This window comes from Phalangium opilio, unplaced genomic scaffold (assembly GCF_054372755.1).
Source record: "Phalangium opilio isolate 3A_F unplaced genomic scaffold, DU_Popi_V2 ptg000662l_1, whole genome shotgun sequence".
Lineage (NCBI taxonomy): Eukaryota > Metazoa > Arthropoda > Arachnida > Opiliones > Phalangiidae > Phalangium > Phalangium opilio.
This window is the reverse complement of record NW_028324246.1, coordinates 1,951,188-1,976,166: the sequence shown is the minus strand read 5'-3', so window position 1 is coordinate 1,976,166 and position 24,979 is coordinate 1,951,188. Positions and strand designations below refer to the sequence as shown.

The 24,979-nt window shown below is 36.4% G+C and overlaps 2 protein-coding genes and 1 long non-coding RNA gene across 5 annotated transcripts; 1 reads left to right on the top strand and 2 right to left on the bottom strand.

Moving 5' to 3' along the window:
- Positions 1 to 87: 87 nt before the first annotated feature.
- On the bottom strand, positions 88 to 6,892 carry LOC149588338 (prolyl 4-hydroxylase subunit alpha-2-like). Its single transcript, XM_089862904.1, has 14 exons — positions 6,862 to 6,892; positions 6,433 to 6,472; positions 3,774 to 3,895; positions 3,156 to 3,333; positions 2,468 to 2,697; positions 2,054 to 2,218; positions 1,878 to 1,989; positions 1,502 to 1,505; positions 1,111 to 1,446; positions 701 to 775; positions 561 to 623; positions 426 to 494; positions 254 to 350; positions 88 to 193 (listed from the first exon to the last, which is right to left on the bottom strand). Exons 1-14 carry the CDS (start codon positions 6,890 to 6,892, stop codon positions 123 to 125), a joined length of 1,593 nt encoding a protein of 530 aa, XP_089719030.1. The 3' UTR covers positions 88 to 122.
- On the bottom strand, positions 1,544 to 1,874 carry LOC149588339 (uncharacterized). Its single transcript, XR_016380044.1, has 3 exons — positions 1,817 to 1,874; positions 1,727 to 1,751; positions 1,544 to 1,657 (listed from the first exon to the last, which is right to left on the bottom strand). It is a non-coding gene; the product is annotated as an uncharacterized LOC149588339 (long non-coding RNA).
- Positions 6,893 to 8,045: 1,153 nt separating the features above from the next.
- Positions 8,046 to 24,818, top strand: Acsl (Acyl-CoA synthetase long-chain). Of its 3 annotated transcripts, XM_089863121.1 has the most exons (10): positions 8,046 to 8,195; positions 8,933 to 9,022; positions 18,603 to 18,809; positions 19,490 to 20,265; positions 20,385 to 20,508; positions 21,054 to 21,125; positions 21,204 to 21,516; positions 21,584 to 21,847; positions 21,958 to 22,233; positions 22,867 to 24,818. In XM_089863121.1, exons 3-10 carry the CDS (start codon positions 18,663 to 18,665, stop codon positions 23,049 to 23,051), a joined length of 2,157 nt encoding a protein of 718 aa, XP_089719247.1. In that variant the 5' UTR covers positions 8,046 to 8,195; positions 8,933 to 9,022; positions 18,603 to 18,662; the 3' UTR covers positions 23,052 to 24,818. The 3 variants fall into 3 exon arrangements, with proteins under 3 accessions (XP_089719247.1, XP_089719248.1, XP_089719246.1); XM_089863122.1 differs by lacking the exon at positions 8,933 to 9,022 and having other exon boundaries at positions 8,076 to 8,195; XM_089863120.1 differs by lacking the exons at positions 8,046 to 8,195; positions 8,933 to 9,022 and adding an exon at positions 12,822 to 13,040.
- Positions 24,819 to 24,979: the final 161 nt, after the last annotated feature.

Below are 24,979 nucleotides of genomic sequence, written 5' to 3'. Positions count from 1 at the left end.
AACTTAGAATAAGTAGGCCTAAAATAGATCAAATAAATCAACACCGGTTTAAAAAAAACGTGATAAAATAGTTGGTTTTTATTGTTCAACAATAGGTCTATTTTTTTAGACCAAAAATTAATTTAATCGTGTCTGTTTTTGGAACACCTTCTTCGGAAAGCTTGTCCGATTTCTCGAAACCAGTAATTCCCAACTAAAGTTAATTAAATTATAATTAAAGATAATCCTAATGAAATTAAAATTCGTATCTTACCCCATTTTTCTCCATAAACTACTGGACATCCTCCGTGAAGGGTCAATTGGTCACCTTCCCCGTTACGTTTTAAATTGTACCAGAAAACAGCGGACAGCTGCATGTGAATGTCATTGTATAGTGTATTAGATTAGATTATTTTAATTTAATTGAAGTTATTAAATGATTGAACCTTTTTGGGAAAGAGACCAATTCCTAGTCTAGGGAAGACGGTAGCCCCTCCTCGAATGACGTCAGATAGCTATCAAGGTCAAATAGAGGTCAATTTAGGCTGGCTTTAATTATAATTAAGGATAAATTAACATACGTAAAACATTAATGTCGCAGTTCGATCTCCTACTGATAATTCTATTGGGTCCATTTGGGCTTTCTGTTCGTAAAATAAGACGAAATGACTTCAAGTACATAAAGATTAAAACAGACCACAAGTGGTCTCCTTGTACAGACCTCATTTTCTGGTTTATCGACTATAAGATAGTCAAAATGAGGTTGGTAAAATCCACCAATCCCGTAATTAGCCACCTAAATATAAATACTAGGCGTAAATACTTCACAAGTACTTTAAAGAATCACCTGTCCCCGATAAAGGACCCTCTTGACCATTGGTCCACTTAAATTACGGAGTATCATAAGTTCATAAGATATGTTCCATAAGTTTGTCACTGGTTACTGAGAGCTTACGAAGTTACGTAGGTGAAACGTCATAGATTAGGAAGATGAACTGCAAAATCGTTCTCGAACTTGCTCTCAGTAAGTCTGGAGCATTACAAAGAATAGGTAGTGTCATACTTAAAGAACATATCTTATAAACGTATGGGAAGAGTGAAGATTCCGAGTGACCAATGAAGAGCTCTAACCTGCATGACTTCACTGTGATCTTGATTGACGTCTGTTGAGAGACCGGAGACCATTTCGACGCGTCTGTTGAGTCGATGAACGACAGCGGAATGATCCGGATGTAACCAAGCTGTCTGACTGACGCGTTCGTTACTTTCCAGGCGTTTGACTTCACCCAGTCCTTGCACCATGGCGCGTATCAACTTGGGAGCGGCCAGTTCTCGGACGCTACGAGCCTCGTTCTCCGAAATGAGGTCGTGGAATTGAAGGACGAGAGGGTTTAAATGGTGCTCTTCCACTTTGACCGGTTGCAAAAACAAGAACTCTTGGTTTCGGTGCGAATAGTAACATCGTAACTTCGATTCTTCACGTAGAGGCTTAAGTAAAAATGGGTAAAATAAGGTAAATTGCATCCCTCGTGGCTAAATTTGTAATATTGTACCAGTAATTTTTCGCCTTTGCATAAACGGTTAAACTTGGCTTGGTCAAATTGACTGGAACCAATTTCGCGTAATCTAAATTGAGGCGGGTCGTTTATGTCCGGATCGTCCGGATTATTCCAGGATTCTTAATTACCAAACGAGTAGTAATTAGTAACTAGTAGTTTATACAAGGTTTTTTTAGCGGAGAACTTACCTTTGCGTTTTAAAACCTCGTCGTGCTGAAACAAAGAACATCAAGTTTAGATTATTTCCTAAGAATTGAGTGATCGAAACAAGCCCTTACAACTTCTAAGGCGATTTTCCTGAAGGACATGACCTCGTTAATGTTAGCCGACCCTGATGACATTGGTTCTCCTGGTAAATCAGCCAATTTAATGGCTTCGTCAAACCAGGACAATGCGTGTCCGTAGAACCCGTTGTTGAATGAGTGTTTACCCAAGTACAGACAGTCCCTAGCTAGATATTAATGAAACTTCTTCTATCATATATTACGATCTCCTTAATGTTTTGGCGTTTTTACCGCTGAATTTAACGTTTTTGGATAAACCCAAGACGTTTCCTCGCGCCAATTGACTAACATTAAGGCTGTACGTGTCTTGAAGACGCACTAAAGTCAAGGCTGCCGAATGGAGGTCTCTTTCTAACGGCAATAAATGAGCTTGACCCTCGATTAACGCCAGAACGCCTGTGAAATTTATGCAAATTAATGGTTATCGTAAACCCGTTAACATATAATTTGGTGCGAAAGAAGCTCGTGGATTAATATGACGGATAGTTTTACGAGCTTTCTCCCGCCAAATTGTGTTCACGCGCTTTTTTGCGCCAAATTGGGTTCTCGCGCTTTTTCCCACCAAATTGGTTTTTCGCGCTTTTTCCCGCCAAATTGGGTTCACGACCTTTTACCCGCCATGAAGAAGTAAAATTTGATAATTACTCGGTATTTCTGAGTGAGCTTTAAAGATATCATAAATGGGTTTAAAATCAATGGCCAATCGTCTGATGACGTGAAAAGCCTTGATGGGGTTAAAGGCCGAGTCGTCATCGGGTTCAGGAAGAATTTCGTTGGATGACGAGCTGTGACCTGCACTGTCCGTTAATCCTTCTAACCTTCGTTGACTTTCATCATTTATTTTGGAATACGTTTCGGAAATATCCCTCAGATAACTAATTAAATAAATTAAATCAGAAGGGGATAATAGAAGAAGGCTGACACTCATCCTCTTAATACTTCAGTTATGTAACATGATTCTTCCCAGGCTCATGCCCCTTTTTGTTTGCTCCATGCACCGCTCATCAAATTTCAGATGGGTATCGCAGCGTGCTAGGGTGAATTCTATAACTGTTTGGTATTTACTAAATCCTCAGCAATCAACCCACAAACCTTGATTGTCTTGACGTGGGACAAAAATTCACAAACGCGCCTTGGCAAATAGAGTAATGACGAGGGTACTATTTATTGCGAATATGATTCGGTTTAGTAACTTTGCTCCGAATGTAAAATGATGTTGGGAAGAATCATGTTACAATGATACACTTCTCTCGAAGAGAAGTATTATATACTTCTGATTTAATCAATAAATCTTCGTCATCTTTAATGACAATTAGCTTAAAACGGGACTTACCTTTTGACCTGGTCAAGAGCGTCTTCAGTTTTGCGTACATACTGACCAAGAATTGAGCCTAATTGTTGCTCCAAAACGCTCAATTGCCTCAAATGATTGGTCGATGAAAAAATCATACTTTGATGATATCCGGGTACAATAATCAAACATATCGTCACCAAACAAGGAAACCAAATCACTGTCACCGACATTTTAATTTAATTTTCACCTCAAAACAATTTCAAAAATCAAATCCATTCGACTACACGGCGTAGCTAGATTTAAATTTCAAACTCCTACGAATTCAAACTCGAAATGAGTAAATAAAATTGCAGTAAAAAGAAGTCCCGTTTGGGTTCGAAATTAGGACAGGCGTGCGCGTTGCGTTCTATAGATGGGTTATGGTTGTTTGGCTTGGCTGATGATTCTATGGTCGGTGAGCTTCGTCTATTGTGGCCGGTGTGTTTAGAGGATGCGAGACTATAATGCTTGATAAATCTAGGACAATAACACCTTTAATTCAGGAATAGCCACTTTCTCGCGCTCCACGCTCTCTCGAATCAAAATGCCAAACGTCTAACCCCCCCCCTACCCCGCCCGCTTTACAACTAGTTCCGCGTCACAATTTCTATAACTTACGGATGGGATGCGCTGATATTCGAGGGGAAAACCACTCCGCTAATAGCGAGATAATCTCCTGAAACATTCCTAAATCATAACCCATTGGAACGATCTCAAAAATGTAATGGCAGACTCTCAAACTATAGGAATATTTTAAACCATAATATCAACATCGAAATTCACTCTCAATAATGTAATAGTCGCATGCAGACTCTCAGCGCATATTTGGTGTGATGAACCCATTATACGTTAGCTGGGAGCCCAGTGGCCCTATAGTTCCTATAAAATCCTATATTTTTAACCTGTCCTATATTATTCTATAATTTCATGAAAGGTCCTATAATAATCTATATTTTTGACTTAGTCAAAGTTTTCGTATAGTTTAGCATCAAATTTATCAAAATTTAGTTGTCTCTTTTATCGTGATCACATTTGAATACTAGACACCGAAATTGCGGAGTTTCCTCAGGATTTTTTATTTATTACATTTTAATTAAGTATAATCCAATTTTTTAATCTTTTTAGAGATTTTTCTACATAGTTTAAGACAAAAAGGTGTAATATATGAGCATTTTTAGTCCTATATGTTCCTATAAAAACACAAGTTGGGAAAACCAAAATATTACCTCTCCGTGTCAAGAAGTCAATGCGCTCCATAACAAGAATAAAACTTCAAAGCTATAACCCGATTACGATTAGCCCTTTCTTTGTGATCTAATTTCTACCATGATGCTTTCTTCTATTATAAAATTTAAACCTGATTATTTAAACGTGTATTTAACTTTCGGCTCACTCTGAACCGTTAATGTCCTTCATTACAGACACGAACATCAAAACCCAAAGTTTACTACACCTCAGGTCACAATTATTTACTCTTTGGTTCACTACGCCTATAGCGGATAATACTTGATTTACCCGACAGAGTCCAGACCTTAGCCTTCTTCACGAAATCATTAGATCAAGGATTATTCTATATACAGATGTAGTATAGCTCAAGTAATATATAAACAGCCATTTCAAATAATAATATTAAAAACTATCCTTGGAATATCTAAATGAAACAGAGCTTTAAAGCTACAAAACTACAAAATGCATCATAATTACGAAAAATATTTCCACATATTCACTTTATATTATGGATAAAGGGAATATTATAGTTCTGTAGGATGACTTTACACATCAAAACAAAACGAACGTATTACTCCTACGTAAAATATTAATAGACAGGCAAGGATTCATACCATTAAAGAAGGAGCGCAATATTATCCATATTTTCAATTCATATACAGAGAAAAGAAATTATTATGTTTCTGAGAGGAGCTTCCCATTTTGGTTGTTGTTTTGAAAAATATATCGCAATGCACGGGCCTTGATAAATATAGGAGGCAATGAAGGAAATATATCGCATTCACGGGCCTTGGTAGATATTGGAGGCAATGATTTAATCTCTCTCTCTTTGCACGAGAGGTTTATCTTTAATATTTAAATAAATATAATTATTTTTAATTATTTTAATCTTCAATAATTAACATTAATAATAGTTACATCGTTTAAAATAAAGTTATACCTATTATTATCTCATACTTTGCTAATATTGACGTTTAAAGTGAAAAGTACCCCTCCTGCCCGCTTCCTTCAGATTTTGGGGTATATATACTATTCGTTTCCATTATAATAGTAAGGAAAAAGCGCAATTGCGAAAACCTTTGGTGGCGATCCCACCTTAGGGAGGCTAGACGTTTCTCGTAACCCTAGCTGATCGCCGCGTATATCCTAAAACCAAACGATGATAATGGAGTAGAAGCCAATGATACAGATTGGTGTCTATGTGGAATAGACGGAAGACCAGTGGATGGTGGTGTTAGTAGCCAGTGTAAGTGCAGACTGGTGTCAATGTGGGATTGACAAAGAACAGAAGATGGTGGTGATTAGAAGCCAGTATGTACAGACTGGTGCCCAAGTCGAATGGACGAAGACCAAGAAGATGGTGGTGATTAGAAGCCAGTAAGAACAGACTGGTGTCCAAGTGGAATGGACAAAGACCAGAAGATGGTGGTATGAGAACTCAAGTAGAGGAGCCATTTCCGTGACTGTGAAAGCAGTTCGGAAATGGCGAACACGTTTGCTCCGATACGCAAACTGCGAACGCGGTCACGTGGGTGTAACAACGGACAGACAGACAGACACACAGACAGACACACACACAGACAGACACACACACAGACACGGCCGTTACAGAACCTCTCCTGGACTACGTCACACGGAGAGGTAACAATTATTTCTCCTATAAAATCCTATATTTCAGAAAAAAAATCCTATAAGAATTTTTTTTTTTTGGCTGAGCTACCTCCTTAGTATTTATGCATATCCATGATACACACTATCAAAAGGTGATGACTTCAATTTTAAACCAAATATAACGACTGACCGCAGTACTTGTAAAATAATTTTGAGTGGGTTTCTCCTCGAATTAGCATAATATTAAAGTTAGACGTATGCAAATAATGCCGGTTCTCTGTTGGCTATGTCATGTAGGCATGGCATTACCTTGGCCGGTAATATAAAATTCATAGTAAACCCGTTTTTGTGTACGCTGAAGAGTTATATAGGTCTTAACCCTATCTCTATTCAAAATCATTTTTAATTTATTCTAAAACTCAGCGAATCGTCAAATTACGGTGACAACCCGGCTAAATCCAAGAACTCTAAAGCTCGCCCTAGACACCGTGTTTAACCAAGTTTGTCGTAAATTAATTAAATAGAAAACACCAGGAAAAAAACATAGCATTTACGATGTTTAGTGTCATAGGTTATTTAATAACAAAACGTTAACGGCGTTAAACTAAATAGCCAGTCACCCAATGAAAGAGTGGCAAAGAAATAAAACCCCAATAGAAACTTTAAAATAAACATTTTTTTCATTAAATATTTTATTTTTATTCTCCGTTTGCACGTCAAATAAAAATTTCATTTTTCCATCGGCACGAGAGGTAGGTCACTTCGAAAACATACGATATCCTCATCCGTTGCCTACGTTAATCAAGGCCTGTGCGCGGTGCCGATTTTTATTTTTCATTTGGCAATTTAAGTTGCCGAATTCTCTCACCTGAGAGCGCTGTTCCAGCTATCAATGCCATCTCGTGGTAAAAGTAGAGAGAAAATAAGAAGTCTCGTTTCTTAAAAGTCGCCCCTTCGAAACTACCGCGTACAGGCCTTGATTAACGAAGGCAATGCCTCATCTAGAAAGTTTCAGGCTCGATTTCTAGAGTGACTTACCCCTTTTTATTTTTCATTGGCACGTGAAATAAAAATTTTATTTTTTCCCCCTCGATGCAAGGGGTAAGTCACTTCGAAAGAATAATATAATTTATAGTAGGCCTACAAACCCTGAAATACATTTGTTTTAGGATAAGTACCGTGAAATATAAATATAAAACAATCGAGGAAGTTCATACAAGTCACGGAATATTTCTTTCATTATTACACTGGTCTCAACGTTTATCTAAAACGATCATTAAAAGTGTATTCGTCACGATTTCGGCCCACAGTATCATCAAATTAGGCCCAATTATCTTCAAAAGTCATTTATGATCGGTGTACCGTACCGTAACCATTGTGAAACACTACTAACCTAACCGGTAGACCGCAGAGACAGGCGGTCCGTTATTCATATCTTTGTCGGTCTGAGAATGGAACTATTCTTTACATTGCTGATCCATAAATATTCCTCCATGGTGAACAAACCAGGGAGAAAAGAGGTAAGATGGAGCGGTAATGATGATGGGCGATCTACGGTAATGAGTTTCCCAGTGTACCCTTCTCGGTAGGCGATTGACAGGAGCATGATCCTCGACGTTTTCCTTATCGTATTGGGAAGACTTCGTTGCCGTAGGTGGGGAGGGGGGTTATAGACTGCAACGTTATAGCACAAGTTCATAACATATTTTATAAACTTATGGTTACAGGCATAGAGCAGGTTACAACTCCATCTCTCTCTCCTTCAAGAACAACAATCCCCTAAAAGTAGCGCACCTAACGGCAAAACACTACACTAGCTGATTTTTTTAAAAATAGTTATCAAGATCGACTATAGATGGCGAGTCTTTACCGGCTGATGAAAAATCCAATCCGGGCTCCGATCATAGTTCCGTTTCATGCCGTTAGGTTTTTGAAATATCCACCATGGAGCAATATTTTAGTAGACCTAAATCTAATGTTATATAATATCAAGGTAACTTAACTTTTACTCCAATAAAACTACTCCATGGAATAAACACCAGAACTTTCTATCGAAGCCAAGTTCGTAAGTAAATAGTTCGTCAGTCGTCGCCGGTATAAGAGAGCTTATCGTGTGGCGCCGGTAAAGTTAATGTTATAGTTGATTTATCAAAGTAATCGTTAAGTTAGCGTTAAATCTTCGAAGAGCAGTCAATTTTCAAGGTAATTATTAACAATTATATGCATTATTTAAACCCAAAGTCTTAAACATTATCAATAAAAGAAGTTAGCGAACCAATGTTCTTAAGCCTTTGCTAAAGTCATGCCTGTAGGCTGTAGACAGTGTAGACATGGATAAAGAATGCGCATGAGGAATTTTCACTCTACAGGATAGGAAACTCCCTATCTCGGACCTGATCTCGGACGACAGCTTATTCTGTATATATATAAATATCCTCACGCGCATTCTTTATCCATGGTAGAGAGCTGTGTCTTTCCCTTTACGCCTACTGCACTGTAGTACTGTCTGCTAGTAGGCTAGTAGGCGTAGATTTTTGTTATCAATCATTTTTCAAAGAAAAAAAAAATTACTTCCGATTTGAAATAATTATATTGATCAATTATTAATTTCTTTTATTTTGTTGGTACAAAGATCACATATTTTAGTTTAAACTATCTATTGTTAGTGACATTATCCTTAACCAAACTTTATTGCAATTAACAGTAATATAGTTATAGATAAAAATAGTCTAACCTTTGAACTACCTTGATTACTTTTCTCACCACTGTCTTATTATCTAATCAACACTGTCTGTCTTAAACTTAATCTAACGCGCGCACTCGAGGTATAGTCTCAACAAGTTCCTCTCTTTTAGTAAAATAAAATTAGTGATAAAAAGTACTTGAGTTGGTCGAGGTTTTGAACATCTTTACACACAATCTTTTCTCTTCTTTTTTAGTCAAACTGTCGAACGAGAAAAAGCAGTTTTGAAGATAAGATATTGTACTTTCAAAGAAATTAAGTAACTTAGCCATTCAATCCAAGTTGGGTAAGCGAAAAATCTTTAATTCTTTTTTTCCAACGATTATATATGACGTGTTTAGCCGAAGTTACAGTCGTTTTAGATAATATTTTATGGCTTAAGCAAAATTTCGAGGGAATCTGTTTTGATTAAAGATAGTTTGTGACGAAAAATGGTCATAAAAAATGTTGTTAAGGAACTTTTTTTAGGAAATTTTGCATTTCCTTTAGCGTAACTTCCTCTTAGCAATCATTTAAAGAAATGCTTTCGATTCTTTCTACAGTAATTTCCGTTTTTACATTTTTCCTTAAAACTTTTTCCCAACTTTCAATTTTAATACAACTTTGTCCTGTTAAGAAAGAAAGAAAGAATGCATATTACTTTTTCCTAAATGACCGAAACAATTATTAACCTTGGAGTAGAAATTAATGTTAATTAAATTAAACCATTAATCTTAGTTTAACCCCGAGACCTTGAACTTCGACTCAAAGAAAAAAAAAAGGGGGGGGGGAAGAAAAAACCTAAAAATAAATAATTATCAATTTGAAAAGTCAACGAGCAAATCGTTATCTTTTTGGCAAAAGTCTCTCTGGAGTGCTTCAAAATTATCAAAAGTGTTCGTAAAATTATCCGAGCTTGACATATCATTAGAAATGTTGAAGTGAAACGTTTTGGTGCGTTAAATTATATATCTTATACGCATTAAAATTACTATAAAAAAGACCGGTTTTTTTCTCGGGATTAACCAGATTTTTTATCTACCTGTATGCTTGTATAACCAAGAAGCGATATCTAGTTTATTAGGGAGAAGGTATAAGTGGCCTAAGTATTCGCGCACCATAGTCCCAGTCCCCCCCTTTCAAAATACAAGGGGGGACGTAAAAGGAGGCCGCCGGGCTATTTCGCTGCCTCTCCTCGGTGGGGAAATGCGTAAATTCCGTCATTCGCGGCCGCGCTGACGTGAGTTTTCAAAAACCAATGAGATGCTGGTTGTAATTGAGGCGGGGATTAACTCCGGACCTACGTTTGGACTGGAGATAAAGCTAGAAAAATGGCGAATTTATAACTTCTCTCTAGTAATTTAGATATCACTTCTTGTTATAACCACAACGTAGATAACGCGTTTTTTAATATTACGCAAAAACCTTTCTTATCAAAATCACACCACTAACATCGAGAAAAATATTGCAAATTATTGTAATTAGTTTCAAAACTATTATTTTACATTAATGATTTTTTAACCATTCGTTTAACGTATGGAAGAGGCGGTTGTTGTTTGACCTTGAATAAGTTGACTTTTCTCAAACACGCGACGTTCGTGGTTCAATGTTTCTATAATATGTTAATTCTAGCCCAATGTTAATTAAAAATTAAGCGCCAATTATAAAAACTAAGTTGGCAAGTTCCCCTGGCCAATAGCCCACTGGTAATAGAGGGTTGAGTAGGTGAAGTAAGGTTAGGTTAGCAGGCTACACTCTTTAGTACTTTAAACCTTTTATTGTCTGGTGTGATTTGGCAATCTTAACAATTAAAGAAATCTTAAGTATTTGTTCTGATTTATCTCTTGACTGTCAGATAACGAAACGAAAGATTCTATAATAATAAACCCTTGACTCGTTAATCTTAGAGTTAATTTCACAAGAGCCCTTTTGGTTCTACTTGAAAAATAAGCCTTCATGTTGCCCCGTCTATAAGTTACCGACACATTATCGTAGTAAGGTTATCGATAAACGTGACATTTTTCAATGAGAAAAACAAATATGAATTTATTCCGTCTTCAGAAGAATCTTAAAAGGACAATGACACCCTGTTCAAAAATGTCTTAAAGGGATACTTCGTATTAGAATTGTTTCCTTTTCAATCAAAAGAACGTATAAAATATTTATTATCAACAATTGGAACCATGTTTCTATCTACAATATTAAAGAAGATACGAGCAATTAAGTAATAAGAGTAATGGATGGCACTACGCGTTAGGCTTTCCCGCCAAACAGTGCCTGGGAGTACCCCTATTGGACGAACAAACACGTCAGGTGGTACTAAGCGTCCAATAGGAGTACTTCACGGGAAAGCCTAACGCGTAGTGCCACCCATTACTCTTAAAACTTGATTGCTCATATCTTCTTTAATATTGTAGATAGAAACTTTGTTCCAATTGATGATATACATTATTTTATACGCTCTTTTGATTAAAAAAGAAACAAGTTTAGCTCGAAGTATCCCTTTATTAAGAGTTGTACACCTGACTTGAAAGAATGACTCGAAACTTGTAAGATCGGTCTCGGGTAGAATTTAATTTTGGGTTCTTTGGCATTTAGCCACTTTTGGTCCACACCCTTTTTTTTGTCAAGTTGAAACGTACTTCGTAAGTTCTACTTTCATTCTAATGAAGTTTTATTATGTGGTATTCGTCCGCCTTACCCTCGCGCCCTTGCACGCTATTATATTGGTGCAGTAGCATGACTGTGTCAGATGTATCCAAAGGAATTTTGATTCTAAAGTTAGTCTCGAAGCAGCTCAGACACGGCGCGTTTCCCTGTCTAAGAAGGAATTCCCCTGTACTACTTTCTTTAATGAAGTATAGAATACAATAACAATCCGAGCTACTTATACACGTGTTGATCTTTCAAGGTGGAGTAGGTTAAGGAGACAGGATGTAGTAATGGCAGTTACCTGTAGTTGCCGTTTAAGTTTCTATGGGAAGGTACTTAATAGTGCTAGCGCTCTATTTCCTCGAGTACTTCCGTACCGAGAGCCAAGACACGCCCACTTTTTTTTCGAATTGATAGAAAAATTACAGACTATTCAAACCTTTAGGTTATGACCCATATTCCCGTGATTGGAAATAACCTTAAGCGAATAATTATGACTCATAGAATTAATAAACCAAGCTTCGTTTATTCAAACAGGATATGAAATGTTTATTTTCATGAATTTTTTTCTTTAAAAAAAAAATGCGATGAAATATCCGTGACCTTGACGTGAATAACTTTCATTACCCTAATAATATTGTATTATATTTCTGTGCCTTGGTTTGGTTTAGCCAAGCCTCTTAAACACTATTCTTTATGCGCGATTAAAACCCGATTTAATTTATTTAATGCTTTTTATTGTTATTATTTGTCACGCTTGGTGTTGTTCAAAGTTTATGCGGAAATTCGATACTTGAACAAATTTTTACAACATTTTTTATTCGTATGTAATTTGAGACGCCCGTAATTAGCTATGTTTATTAACAGTTCAAATTTTAAAACAAAAACTATCATTTTATTAAACGGGAGAAGCCTACGTTTAAAATAGATCCACGTGTATATTTTTGGCTATATTTCAAACGAAGCACGTGGTCCAAATAGCCACGGAACTAGCGCCCCATTCCTTATCTCCCCGCGTTCAGTAAAAATAACCCTAAAAACCTGTTTTGCTATAATTTTATGTAACTGGTTAATTTAACGTACCGCACTGAACGCTCCGACGTTTCCCGCCTTGATTTATAGGGAGGAGGGGGTTGGGGGATAGAATCAATAGGCAATCGTTACGTATCTTATACCACGTGTTTGAATCGCCGAGGATTTCCTCCTTTCACATTGAAGGCTAAAATGCCGTATCTAATTCGATAACGCTATGGAAAGTTGCATGGTAAATGTATGGAAAACGTTTAGGCTTTGCGAGAGAGAGGGGGTAGAAATTATTGCGTGTCTGGTTAGTACACCAGTTTCCCAGCGGGTGGTGCCTTTGATATTGTTCGGCGTGACCGCCAGGCTTTCTCATTGGCTAAAAATCCTCTCGCCACGTACCGACGTCACGGGGCTTCGTATGCGCCAGCGCTTACGATAATTGGAATTGCGCCAAGAAAACACAGGGATAATCTATTCGGAAAATGTTATGGGAAATATACGTTGCGCAGAAAAATCGGTCTTTATTCGTTTAAATTTTAGTTATTTACTGAACGCGAAACAATGCTAACAACAGTCGCGGTGTTTTTTTAAACTTCAAAAGCAACGGAAAGTAAAAACAACAGGATTATAAAGTCTCTACTAAGCCTAACGTACGTATTATGAATGATTTTTAATACTTTATGTATAGCCAAGGCTTAGACTCAGTGTTGTTTACCTCTGATCGGTCGCGCAGGTAAGGTGATTCGGGAAAGGTGGCGTGATTTTTGGGGTTGAATATTTTCTTTTTTGTTTTACCGGCTTTCGTAGCGTAATTGTTAAGCCTTTCATCAATGTTTACCATACCACTTACCCACAGCAGCCCACAGTATTTGAATATGCGTGTAAATTTTCATTGATTGCTCGTATGTTAAATTAAGTATGTTTTTGTTCGGTTTAATGTTTCTTTCTTTATTATTTAAATCTAATTTAATTTAACGGATGGTTAATTCGTTTATCATATAAATATTTACTATATAACGGATGGTTAAATGATTTAACAAGCGGTGAATTATTTTCAACTTTAGGCTTAGCTAAATATATGCCAATTTATTTGGACTTACTTTTGTCTGATTTAAGCGGGAATTAGACACTCCCCTATTTATGATATTTGATAGTAATTGCGTAGTAAAGGAAGATCCAATAAAACCCGGGCCACTTACAGGAGACGGTGGGTCACTTATCGCGAGAGTGATAAATAAAATCTTGAGGCCCATAATGACCCATAATTTGACAATTCGCGGATGGCCTCAGAAATCCGGCATTTATTTAAATGAAGATTGATTTTTCCCCTCCTTAGTTGTTATTGAGTATTAGACCCCTCTAATAGACCCTCTAGACGTCTATTGTAGGTGCCCCTCAGGGAGTCAGGGGGGGCGTTCCCTTGTCAAGGGGGACATCTTCTCAGAAGTCTTATCTGGAAATTTAGTACAGGAAGAGGTTCCCAGATATATTGACTTGATACTGAAATTGCCTTTTGATAAACTGGAGTATTTGGTGCATTTTTCCCAAAACATGGGAAACCCTCTTGTTGTAATTTGACCAAGTATCATCTATTTCAATTTTTAAACTGATAAATTGATAGCAGTTATTGAAATATGAACTTTGAAAGCCATCAACTTCTATTTATGTACTTCTGACTGCCTTAATAGACAAATGGCACCCCTTTTTATTACCCCATCGGACTTAAATATGGTGAAGGATGTTGGCTGCCATTACTCAGTAGATTTTAGACATAAGGGGGATAAAAATCTGAAACCTTAGTTCAGTAATTAATTTTAATAGGGTAGACTTCTATTTATGTACTTCTGACTGTCTTAAACGACTAATGGCACCCCGTTTTATTACTCAATCGGACTTAATATGGTGAAGGGTGGTGGATGCCATTACTCCGTAGATTTTAGACATTAGGGCATTCAATCTAAAACTTTAGTTCAGTAATTAAATTTAATAGCTTCGACTTCTAATTACTAGCTTCTGATAGTTTTAAAACTTTATTATATTTGTAAAGATGGATTTTAGACCTTAAGAGGAAGTAGTAGACCAAAGTATCCCCCTATATTTATTGATAATTAGACTTCGACCTTGAATACTCTTGACAAAAACCTTTAAGGTAGCAATTTGAAATGTTGGAAATGATTTTATTTGACCTTGTAACGGATTGCAAATTGTTTTTTCGACCCAAAACGATATCTCCTTTGAGCACACAATTGAAAGTCTCGTTGGTTGCAATCGGAGTAGAAGTTGTCTGTCTTTCTGTGGTAGCAATTTTTTTTTATTCATGATCATTATCTCAAAACTCGCTAGCTTTTATTGATTAAAGTTAACTGCGCAGAAAAAACCTACGGACTAATCTAGTATTGAAGGCTTTTTTATGTAATTTGGATTACGTAATTAAAATTAACGAGGCCACGTGCCCCCTTGTTTACCAAACGGTTTAAAATTTTAGTTTCAAAGTGTTAGATTACGTTGACGGGAAATAAATTTTAATTTAGAAAGGAAAATGACTTTAGACGATTAGGGAAAACTTTAATAAGTCTAGGGAATATTGAAATGCAAAATATGTGTCAACCGTCATGGGTAGTCGGATCGGATGCCAACTTTTCATTTTAGCAGTGAGAGTTAAATTAGTATTAGCTGAAGTATATAATACTTCTCCTTGAGAGAAGTGTACTGCATAAAGCGGCGGGGTAATTATAACATGATTCTTCCAAACATCTTTTTACATTTATTATAGCAAGGTTACTAAACCGAATCACGTACGCGATAAATAGTTCCCTCATCACTACTCTATTAGCGCTTTTAACTATGTTCCAAGGCACATGGGCTTGTTGATTAATTTTTGTCCCACGTCAAGACAATCAAGGTTTGTGGGTTTGATTGCTGAGGATTTAGTAAATACCAAACAGTTATAGAATTCACCCTAGCACGGTGCGTTAGTTACCCATCCGAAGTTTGATAAGCGGGAGAGCAAACAAGGGAGGGTCAGCCTGGGTAGAATCATGTTACGTAACTAAAAGTATTATGGGGATACAGTGTGTCATCCTTCTTTTATGACCCCCTTCTGGTATTAGGCCTTGTACGTTACTTAAAAACACAGGATGAAGTTAATTGCTTAATATAATTGTTTAAGTAGATAGGCAGACGAGGCTCTAATCATTAAAGGAATTTTTGCGGAAATATTTCCATCATTGGCTAGAAAAATGTCGAATGTTTTTAATATTAAAACTAAAACATAATTTATCTCGTGATTAAGGGGGTGGCATTCCGCGCTATTTTCCAATCGAGTGTAATAGAGTTAAAGGCAGGGAGGTGCAGCCCGGTTTACTTTGAACAAGGTCGTTAAACCGCGCTCTGAACCTCGTGGTATGGTATGGTATGGCGCGCGCCAATATTAATATTTATCGACTTTTATTCCTTCGCGTAATGTTAACGCGGAGTAATACCGTAATTTTAAGATGTGTTCCATAAGTATGGCATTACCTATGCTTCGTAATTCAATGCTAGAGACTTACTGAGAGAGCTAGTTCGAGAACGCACTCGGTAAAAATTGCAGTCCATCTGTACTAAAGTCTTTGACAGCGTCTCACCAGGCGTTGCTTTACCTATCTAATCTATGACCTACCTCATTCACATCATGACAAGCTCTTTAGTAACCAGAGACAAACTTATGGTGAACATATCTTATGAACTTATGGTAATACCTAATATTAAAAATATCATACGAAAGATCTTTTGTTGTCCTAATCTTTCAGGGTAATTAAATTTGCATATTCAATAATCGATTCACGAATCGTTAAACATCGAAAGGAAAATTAATATTTAAATGTCTTTATTTACCCTGATCGATATTCCCGGGGGTATAATAGTAGTTTAATTATAATTAAATATCGATTAATTTTAATTATAATCGAAGCGTGTTTAATAAGGAATGAAATTATTGTTTTATTTACAAGGAAAGTAAACATCAATAAATATATTAAGACCAGTTTAAATGGATTTCGTAAAAATTAAACGCAGTTTTTTCCTTAATAACATCGCACTTAAATAGTCCATTATCTATCTCTGCGTCGAATGAATAATCGTAATTTTAGATCGTAAAAGCGAAACTTCGCATATTTCATAAATTTCTTTGTCAAGATAAAAAAGACCAATTAATGAACCAAATTTATCGGAATAATCATGATTTAGTAGACCTAAATTATTTCCCTTAAAGGTTTAAATTATTATTCATTTAAATTTAAATGACTTAAAATATTGGTAAGCGCGAAATTTAAGGAATAATATTCGAGCGGTTTGTAGGACATAATTTCGCCATAGTAAAATTAAACCCAGCGCCAAAGATTCTGACTAAAATTTAGTTTCCCCTCATAAAATTCTGGGAAACCTAGAAAATCCGGTTTTTTCTCAGTAGCCTAGGAGGAAAAACTCCACCAATAGACCTTTTCGCAAATTTATGCGCGCATGCGCTTGTCGTGGGTCGTGGATAAAATAGCAGACGACGCCATCGGTCTATGGGGAAATAGCTGGGATTGTAGAGAACGGAGTAAATTTGAATCTAAACTGTGACAAACTAAAAATATTGGAACTTAAAGAAGTTTGTAAAAATATGGGAATTATATTTAAATCCTACTGGCGAAAACACATGCTCATTGAAGCTTTAAAAAATTATAATATCGAAAATATTTCCCTTAATAGCCAAGGCTTAGTGTCGGCTTCATAAATAATGTCGGTATCCAAGCAGCGCCGGGCAAAACCACGAGAGCAACCCGTCAAAAAAAGAACGCTTTCCCCGCGAGGGCCGCCGATTCCCGACCAGGGTCCGATACCCACTAACGAAATGCATGTTACATATACCCGTCTTTGGAGTTCCAACATTTTCGATTTATAACTCGTTCTCCTTTTCACAACAATTATGTGAAATTTAATTTCCACTGTTTTATCATCCCTCTTTACTTTATACGACTGATTCTTGCATCCTACCCACTACCACAACACAGCATCCAGGCATAGTGCAAAGGCTTAAGAATCATATGAAAAAAAAAATAATTGAACAATGGTACAAAATTGAACTAACTAAAAAACCACTGGCTTAAATGAATTTTATTACACTTTTTTTCCAAATTTCTAAGAAAAAAAATCAAGAAAATGTATCGAAAATGATTAGATTTAATGGCAAAGTTGATGCCTCTAAAGTAATGAGGAAATACGCGGAGGCTAAGACCGTAGTCTGCTATTTTATCCACGTTGTTACTAACACGCATGCGCTTCGCATTTTCCCCCACTTTTACCCTCCGACATGCGAAAAGGGCTATTATTAAATCCTTTACGATTTTTAAATGTTTTTGAACTCCTCGCGTCTGTAAGAAGAGAGAGAGAGTTTGATGACGTATGACTAGATTAATAACAAACAACCTTGAATTCCAATGCCACGTAAATTAACCTATGAAATTTTAAAATTATTCGCGTTACATGGTAAAGTAATATTACGCAAGACCGGGGGGAAAGTTTCCTTTGCTTCTCTAGTTTACCGGGAACGTATTTTTTTTAAATTGTTTTGCCAACCCCCAAAAAGTTTAGAAACGACCCAAAACATTGGCAGGGAAATTTTTCTTGCAATTATATGTGAACTGAACAACGGCTGAAGAAAGACCATGGTTCAAAAGCTCCCGTCGCCTTGATAAAAGTTTTAATTTAAATATAACCTTTTAAGAACTCCTTTGAGTAGCAGTAGGTATTCTTATTTTAATTTAGATAAATAATTATAGTTTACAAAAATCGTGGATAAAAATTTTAATATTTATGATAGGTATAGTCTTTAGCGAATACGGACAGAATTATCAGTTTTAAAGTTGGTTACGTGGTATAACACTGTCTGTCCTTCAGTTTAAAAAAGGGAATTTTTGGTTACATAGCAGAGGGGACGTTCACTCTTTCCTTCAGTCTACATTTTGTGGTTTTTAGTTTAATAATACCGGCCTGAAAATTAGAAACGCGCAATTTACCCCTTGGGTTTTATTATATATATTGCACTGATAGCGTATTACCTTAGTTGTAATCTTTTTCAAGGTTTAGCGAAGCAACACTTCACCGTAATCATTATCATACGACCTAATTTTATTTTACGTCTATTTTATCTTAAAACGTATATTTCTTTCTTTTTTTGTAATTTATAGTTATCAAGCGCGTTGAGTGATATTTTGCTGGTACAAAAAAGGAATTTGATATAATTCAAAATGGCACCGCCACAAGAAAGTTTGGGTACCGTAATTGCCATGGGATTGGTTAAAACTGTTGTATGCATCTACGATGTCATCACCTTCCCCATATATTTCTTGGTACAGCAACCGTGGGAAGAATGGAAGAAAGCTAATAATGTCTATGTAAGTTTTGCGTTTATCACAACTTGGGGACGTCGGAACTCTGGTTTTATAAAAGATACGGGGATGTCCTTTGAGTATGTTATAGTCCTATTTCTCCTCTTTCCAACGATACTAATTACTTGCGATTACGACGATCGGGACCCGAGTTATTAAGCGAAATGTTCGCAAACGTAGGGTTAACATGGGCGTATATACACGACGCCATTTAACTCCGGTTCCATTAGAGATAAGGGGGTGTCCTTTGAGTATGTTATAGTCCTATTTCTCCTCTTTCCAACGATACTAATTACTTGCGATTACGACGATCGGGACCCGAGTTATTAAGCGAAATGTTCGCAAACGTAGGGTTAACATGGGCGTATATACACGACGCCATTTAACTCCGGTTCCATTAGAGATAAGGGGGTGTCCTTTGAGTATGTTATAGTCCTATTTCTCCCCTTTCCAAGGGTATCAAATACTTAGCGCTACGACAAGCTGGGCCCGAGTAATTAAGCAAAATGTTCGGAAACGTACCATTCATACGACACCTTTTAACCCTGGTTCTGTAAGAGATATAGGGAAGTCCTTTGAATATGTTACGGCTCCGTTTATCCCGTATCTAATGATTCTAATTAGTTGGAGTTACAATAATCGGGACCCCATTTAATAAGCTATTTTGTCCTTATCTAATTTCCAAGGCCCATCAAGTGAAAGATGACGACCCATACAGTCCGTGCGTCAAAATTCCCGATCGCAAACCCAATCCATTCGCGGGAATCAAAACGATGGAACAAATGTTCCGTAGCGCCTTGCGCAAGTACCCAAACAAGGCACTTTTTGGGACCAGAGAAGTATTTGGCGAAGAAGAAGAACCGCAAAAAGACGGTAAGATGTTCAAGAAACTCGTCTTGGGCGACTTCAAGTGGCTGACTTTCGCCGACGTCGATCAGAAAGTTGAACGCGTCAGCAAGGGAATCATGGCCCTCGGTGTCCGACCCAGACAGAACGTGGTCATCTTAGCGGAAACGCGCTTGGAATGGATGATCTCCGCCCAAGCCTGCTTCAGAGCCAACATTCCAGTCGTCACCGTATACGCCACTTTGGGCGAAGAAGGAATCATTCACGCCATTAACGAGACGGAAGTGACGCACGTCATCACTTCCCAGGACTTGCTAGGCAAGCTAAAGAATTGTTTACCCAAGATGACGGCCGTCAACACCATCATTTACATGGAGACCTACAAACCGCAAACGATAGAATTCCCCGAAAGTCTCAACTTGGTGTCTTTCAGTCAAATGGAGAAGATGGGTGAACACGGTGATCCCGGATTAACTGGTGAAATTCCCACCCCCGACGATATCGCTATTATTATGTACACTAGCGGCTCAACTGGAACGCCCAAAGGCGTTATGATTACGCATAAGAATGTTATCAATACCGCTTGTGGATTTGCCGCCATTTGCCCCGAAGTCTTGTAAGTACTTATTCAAAAATTCAACATCGTTAGTGTGTAGTTAAAGCGGCTTTGAGTACATTTTCGTCCCCAAACTCGTTGTCCGTTTATGAATGGATTCCTTTCCGTCATCTTTTCAGACCCGAAGATTTATATATCGCCTTCTTACCATTGGCTCACGTCCTGGAACTGGCCGCCGAAAGTTTCTTCATGTCCTTGGGCATTCCCATCGGATACTCCTCCCCTCACACGATTACGGATAATGTAAGTAATTCCATTCTTTGTCCGGAAGTCTTTCTTCGAAAATGCTTAAACCGCGACTATATTAGGCATACCAAATAGCTGTTATAAACTTAATTACAAAACTGAGTTTGAAACTGTGTACTGTTTGGGACAGAGTCCGGTAATTTATAGACCGAGTGCGTCCTCCGATAGTAATGGGGGCCCTCCGAAAACGTCTTTCCTATCTGTCCTCTCTTATTACTTGAGATATCTCTTCTTTGGCAAAACGTCCAAAATCGCCGATATTGAAAGCGTGCGTTTTTTGAAATCAAACCATCCTTTTACCCTGATACCACATGAATTTTTTGCAAGTTCATACACATTTTTTGGAACTTGACCTTTCCCCCTCCTCCCCTTCCCAACATGTCCTCGCCCATATTGTGGTTTATTTTTAATACGACAAACCACAATCAAGTGTAGCACCATTTAGTTCGTGGCTCGAATTTATTTACACTTATTTAAAAACACTATCGGAGTGATGCCCGTTAATGTTTGTTTGATTTGGACATTTTGATTACGAATTACAGTCAACAGCTGTTAAACGAGGTTGCAAAGGAGATGCTTCCTTATTAAAACCAACTGTAATTGCGGCTGTACCGGTACGCTGCGATTTTTTTTACGATATTTTAATTAAAACGTCCCAAAATTTCTAACTTTTCCGCGGGTTTCGTTCCTAGCTAATTATGGATCGAATCCGTAAGGGAATTATGGATGTTGTCGATTCCAAATCCCCCTTCGCTAAAGCGTTGGTTCGATATTCCATCAAATATAAGCAATTTTGGCTTTCGAAGGGATTCCAAACTCCAATCTTGAATAGACTGATCTTTAAAAAGATAAGGGATATTTTGGGAGGTCGCGTAAGGTTAGTCGCTTGCGGCGGGGCGCCTTTATCTCCCGATACGCACAATTTCATTCGAACAGTCTTGGATTGCAAAATGATTCAAGGGTACGGTTTAACGGAAACGGCTGCTGGATCCACCATTATGGATGGTAAATGAATTGAGCTTGTTTGGGTTACGTTATTGGGACCGGTATCTTAAGGATCGTACGTTTTTAGTCGATGATATGTCAACTGGTCGCGTCGGAGCTCCATTGAGCAATATATATATTAAATTGGTTGATTGGGACGAAGGTGGTTACCACGCCACGGATAAACCTTACCCGAGAGGAGAGATAGTTGTTGGTGGAGAGAGTATTACGTTGGGATATTATAAAAACGAAGCTTTAACCAAAGAATCCTATCACGAGGAAGATGGTATCAGATGGTTCTATACTGGTGATATTGGAGAGTTACATCCTGACGGAGTCTTCAAAATTGTTGGTAGGTTCAAGAATATCTTTTTAACTTGGGAGATTTTTACTTTGGGTCAGGGATATCCCGAAATTTTCGTCAATAAGGTCGGGGAACTTAATTTATGGTTGGCTCTTCAGATCGTAAAAAGGATCTTGTCAAATTGCAATTCGGAGAGTATATTTCTCTGGGGAAAGTTGAAACGGAGCTCAAAACTTGTCCCCTCGTGGAGAATATCTGTATTTGCGGAAACAGTTTCCAAACATACTTAGTGGCGTTAGTCTCGCCCAATGTCAAGAAAATGCAAGTCATCGCCCAAGATTTGGGGAAAGGCCATTTATCTGTCCCAGAGTTGTGCAACGATCCTGCCATTACAGCCGCCTTTCTAAAAGCACTGAAAGATTACGGAACCAAAGGTGAATATCTTTTCTTTTGTCTTTTAGACCAACCTATACTTAACAGCGCTAGGAAAGATTCGGTAGACCAAACTAGGCTTAGTAATCTGTTTGGTAAAGTGTTTAGTAGACCAAACTAGGCTTAGTAATTTGTTTCAGAAAAGTGTTTAGTAGACCAAACTAGGCTTAGTAATTTGTTTTGGTAAAGTGTTTAGTAGACCAAACTAGGCTTAGTAATTTGTTTCAGAAAAGTGTTTAGTAGACCAAACTAGGCTTAGTAATTTGTTTTGGTAAAGTGTTTAGTAGACCAAACTAGGCTTAGTAATTCGTTTTGGAAAAGTGTTTAGTAGACCAAACTAGGCTTAGTAATTTGTTTGGAAAAGTGTTTAGTAGACGAAACTAGGCTTAGTAATTCGTTTCGGAAAAGTGTTTAGTAGACCAAACTAGGCTTAGTAATTTGTTTTTGAAAAGTGTTTAGTAGACCAAACTAGGCTTAGTAATTCTTTTTAGGAAAGTTCAGTAGGTCAAAATAGGCCTAGTAATTCTTTTTAGAAAAGTTCAGTAGGTCAAAATAGGGTTAGCAGTTTCTCCAAAGTTAGGCGTTTTATGGCCAAGATTTCGGGTATTATAACTTTGTTGTTTGAAACTTGTCAGCTAAACTTCAGCGCACAGAAATCCCGACTAAAGTGAAACTGTGCCCCGAAGAATGGGTCCCCGATTCGGGTTTGGTTACGGCCGCTTTTAAATTGCGCAGGAAAGAGATGGAAAGGTTCTATCAAAGAGACATTCACGAAATGTACGGTACATCGGAAGCTAATGGCCAATCCAAATCGACGTAGTGATGTCGAGGTATTAAAAAAAAAATTAATTCTTCCTTTCGTTCCCGCGTTAAACTAATTATAGTTAATATAGTTTATTCGAAATAAAGTGAAAAAAAAAAAATTGCGAGGAACTAGAACCCTAAGTCGCGCTACGATAAAACAAACAAATCCTAAAAAAAAATACAACCAAATCAACCCAGAGTTTATTTATAAATAAACAACCTTACATGGTAGCTAACGTAACAATTTTTTGAGATTAAATTTATAGTTAATTTTTTTATTATTAATTTAAAAGTTAAATAATTCTTTCATTAATTATTAATTATAAACTATGTACGCCGAAAGAAAATAATAAGTTAATAATTTGGTGATTAAATTTAATTTTGTTTAATTTAATTTAGGCCTAATTATTAGTGGGTTTAAAAATTAGACATTATGATTTAATTTTAATTTTAATTAAATTTAAATTAAGCAGAGTAAAAAAAAAAAAATTCAAAATTTAGGAAAAGGCGGCGTTTTAAAATGTGATATTTTTGTACTTGTACAATCTATATGAAACAAACAAACAAACAAACAAACACTGTGAAGGAAATACAAAACAATATATATATAAACAGACCAAAAAAAAATAATATAACTACGGTACGATTACGATATACGTTTGGTGCAAATTTAAAAGAAAAAAACAAAGTTTGGAAGAAAAGATGCCTTGTGTAATTACAATTAATTACGAAATATATAAACTGAACTGAACTGAATTGATTATGTGCAGATAAATGGTGGAAACGTGTAGTTTAAAATAATCTAAAATATTGTAAAAAAAAAAATAAATACCCAAACGGACTTGAAATATATCCCATTTAATGTAAATTAATCCAAAAAAAATGAAGAAATTCGACAACGGAGAAAAACAAACATACACGTGTAAGTTGTTTCTTTAGAATTTTCCCGTGAACATTTAATATAAATAATTAAAATAGTGGTACAGCTTATTCCCATTCCATAAATTTTAGCTAAAATTTAAGAGATTAGCCTAAAAGAGTTATTTCAGAGAAAGAAAATTTCAAAAAACGGCCGGAATATTTGTATTGTAACAAATTGTTACCGTGTATAAAAAAATAATACTTCTTGTTTTCCCATTTCCCATCGTTGGTTTTTAAAGGGAAAATAAAGTAAATAATTTATGAGTGACTGAATTTTTTGGTGCGAGAAAGATTTGTTGAGAAAAGAAAGGTTTAATTAATTAATTTAGAATAATTAAAAAAACAAAGAATTAAATAATTATAAATCTTCATATTTACCAAAAAAAATTAATAATATCCTCTTTAAACACAGCAGCATTTATTGATCGGTAAGAACAACGTAACGCTATTAATTTTTAATGGTGATTTAATTTTAATTAAAGGCAATTAAATTAATTAATTATCTAATAAGCATATCACTATCATTGTTTACTTTTCATTTCCCCCACCCCACCCCACCCCCGCCACGAACAAACTAAATAAATAAATAAACAATCATAATCCTTATTAATTATTTAAATTAAGTTAAATTGTAAAATAATAATCATAGAATTATTGTAAGATGAATGGCATTTTTTTTTTTTTTTGGAATTTTTAACGCAATGTAAAATGCCTTGTTAGTGGTTTGTATCGTTTTTTTTAAAAAAAAACAAACAATATAATAGGGGTTTATTAATTTAAAACTGAAATGAAAAAAAAAAAACAAAGAGGGATTGTACAATTTTGTTGAATTAAAAGAAAAATTAAAACCTTGTAAAAACGACACACTTGATTTATTGTCTTTGTTTCGTCAGAAAAAACGGTTATTTTTACAGCATGCTTTATATAGTTTTGAAAATAGGCGCGAAATTTAAGCGGGATCTTTTTCCTCTGTTGCAGTTACTACGCATGCGCACGTCAGTTAACAAACTTGGGAGGAGGGTA

Excerpts from the sequence above, each read along its gene's own strand:
- LOC149588338 (XM_089862904.1), bottom strand. The coding sequence starts at position 6,892 with ATGGCATTGATAGCTGGAACAGCGCTCTCAG. Across the intron at positions 1,990-2,053 it reads CAAAAACGTTAAATTCAGCG|CTAGGGACTGTCTGTACTTG; the intron begins GTAAAAACGCCA and ends ATTAATATCTAG. Across the intron at positions 776-1,110 it reads ATCACAGTGAAGTCATGCAG|GTGGCTAATTACGGGATTGG; the intron begins GTTAGAGCTCTT and ends ATTTATATTTAG.
- Acsl (XM_089863121.1), top strand. The coding sequence starts at position 18,663 with ATGGCACCGCCACAAGAAAGTTTGGGTACCGTAATTGCCATGGGATTG. Across the intron at positions 18,810-19,489 it reads AGAAAGCTAATAATGTCTAT|GCCCATCAAGTGAAAGATGA; the intron begins GTAAGTTTTGCG and ends CTAATTTCCAAG. Across the intron at positions 20,509-21,053 it reads CTCACACGATTACGGATAAT|TCAACAGCTGTTAAACGAGG; the intron begins GTAAGTAATTCC and ends TACGAATTACAG.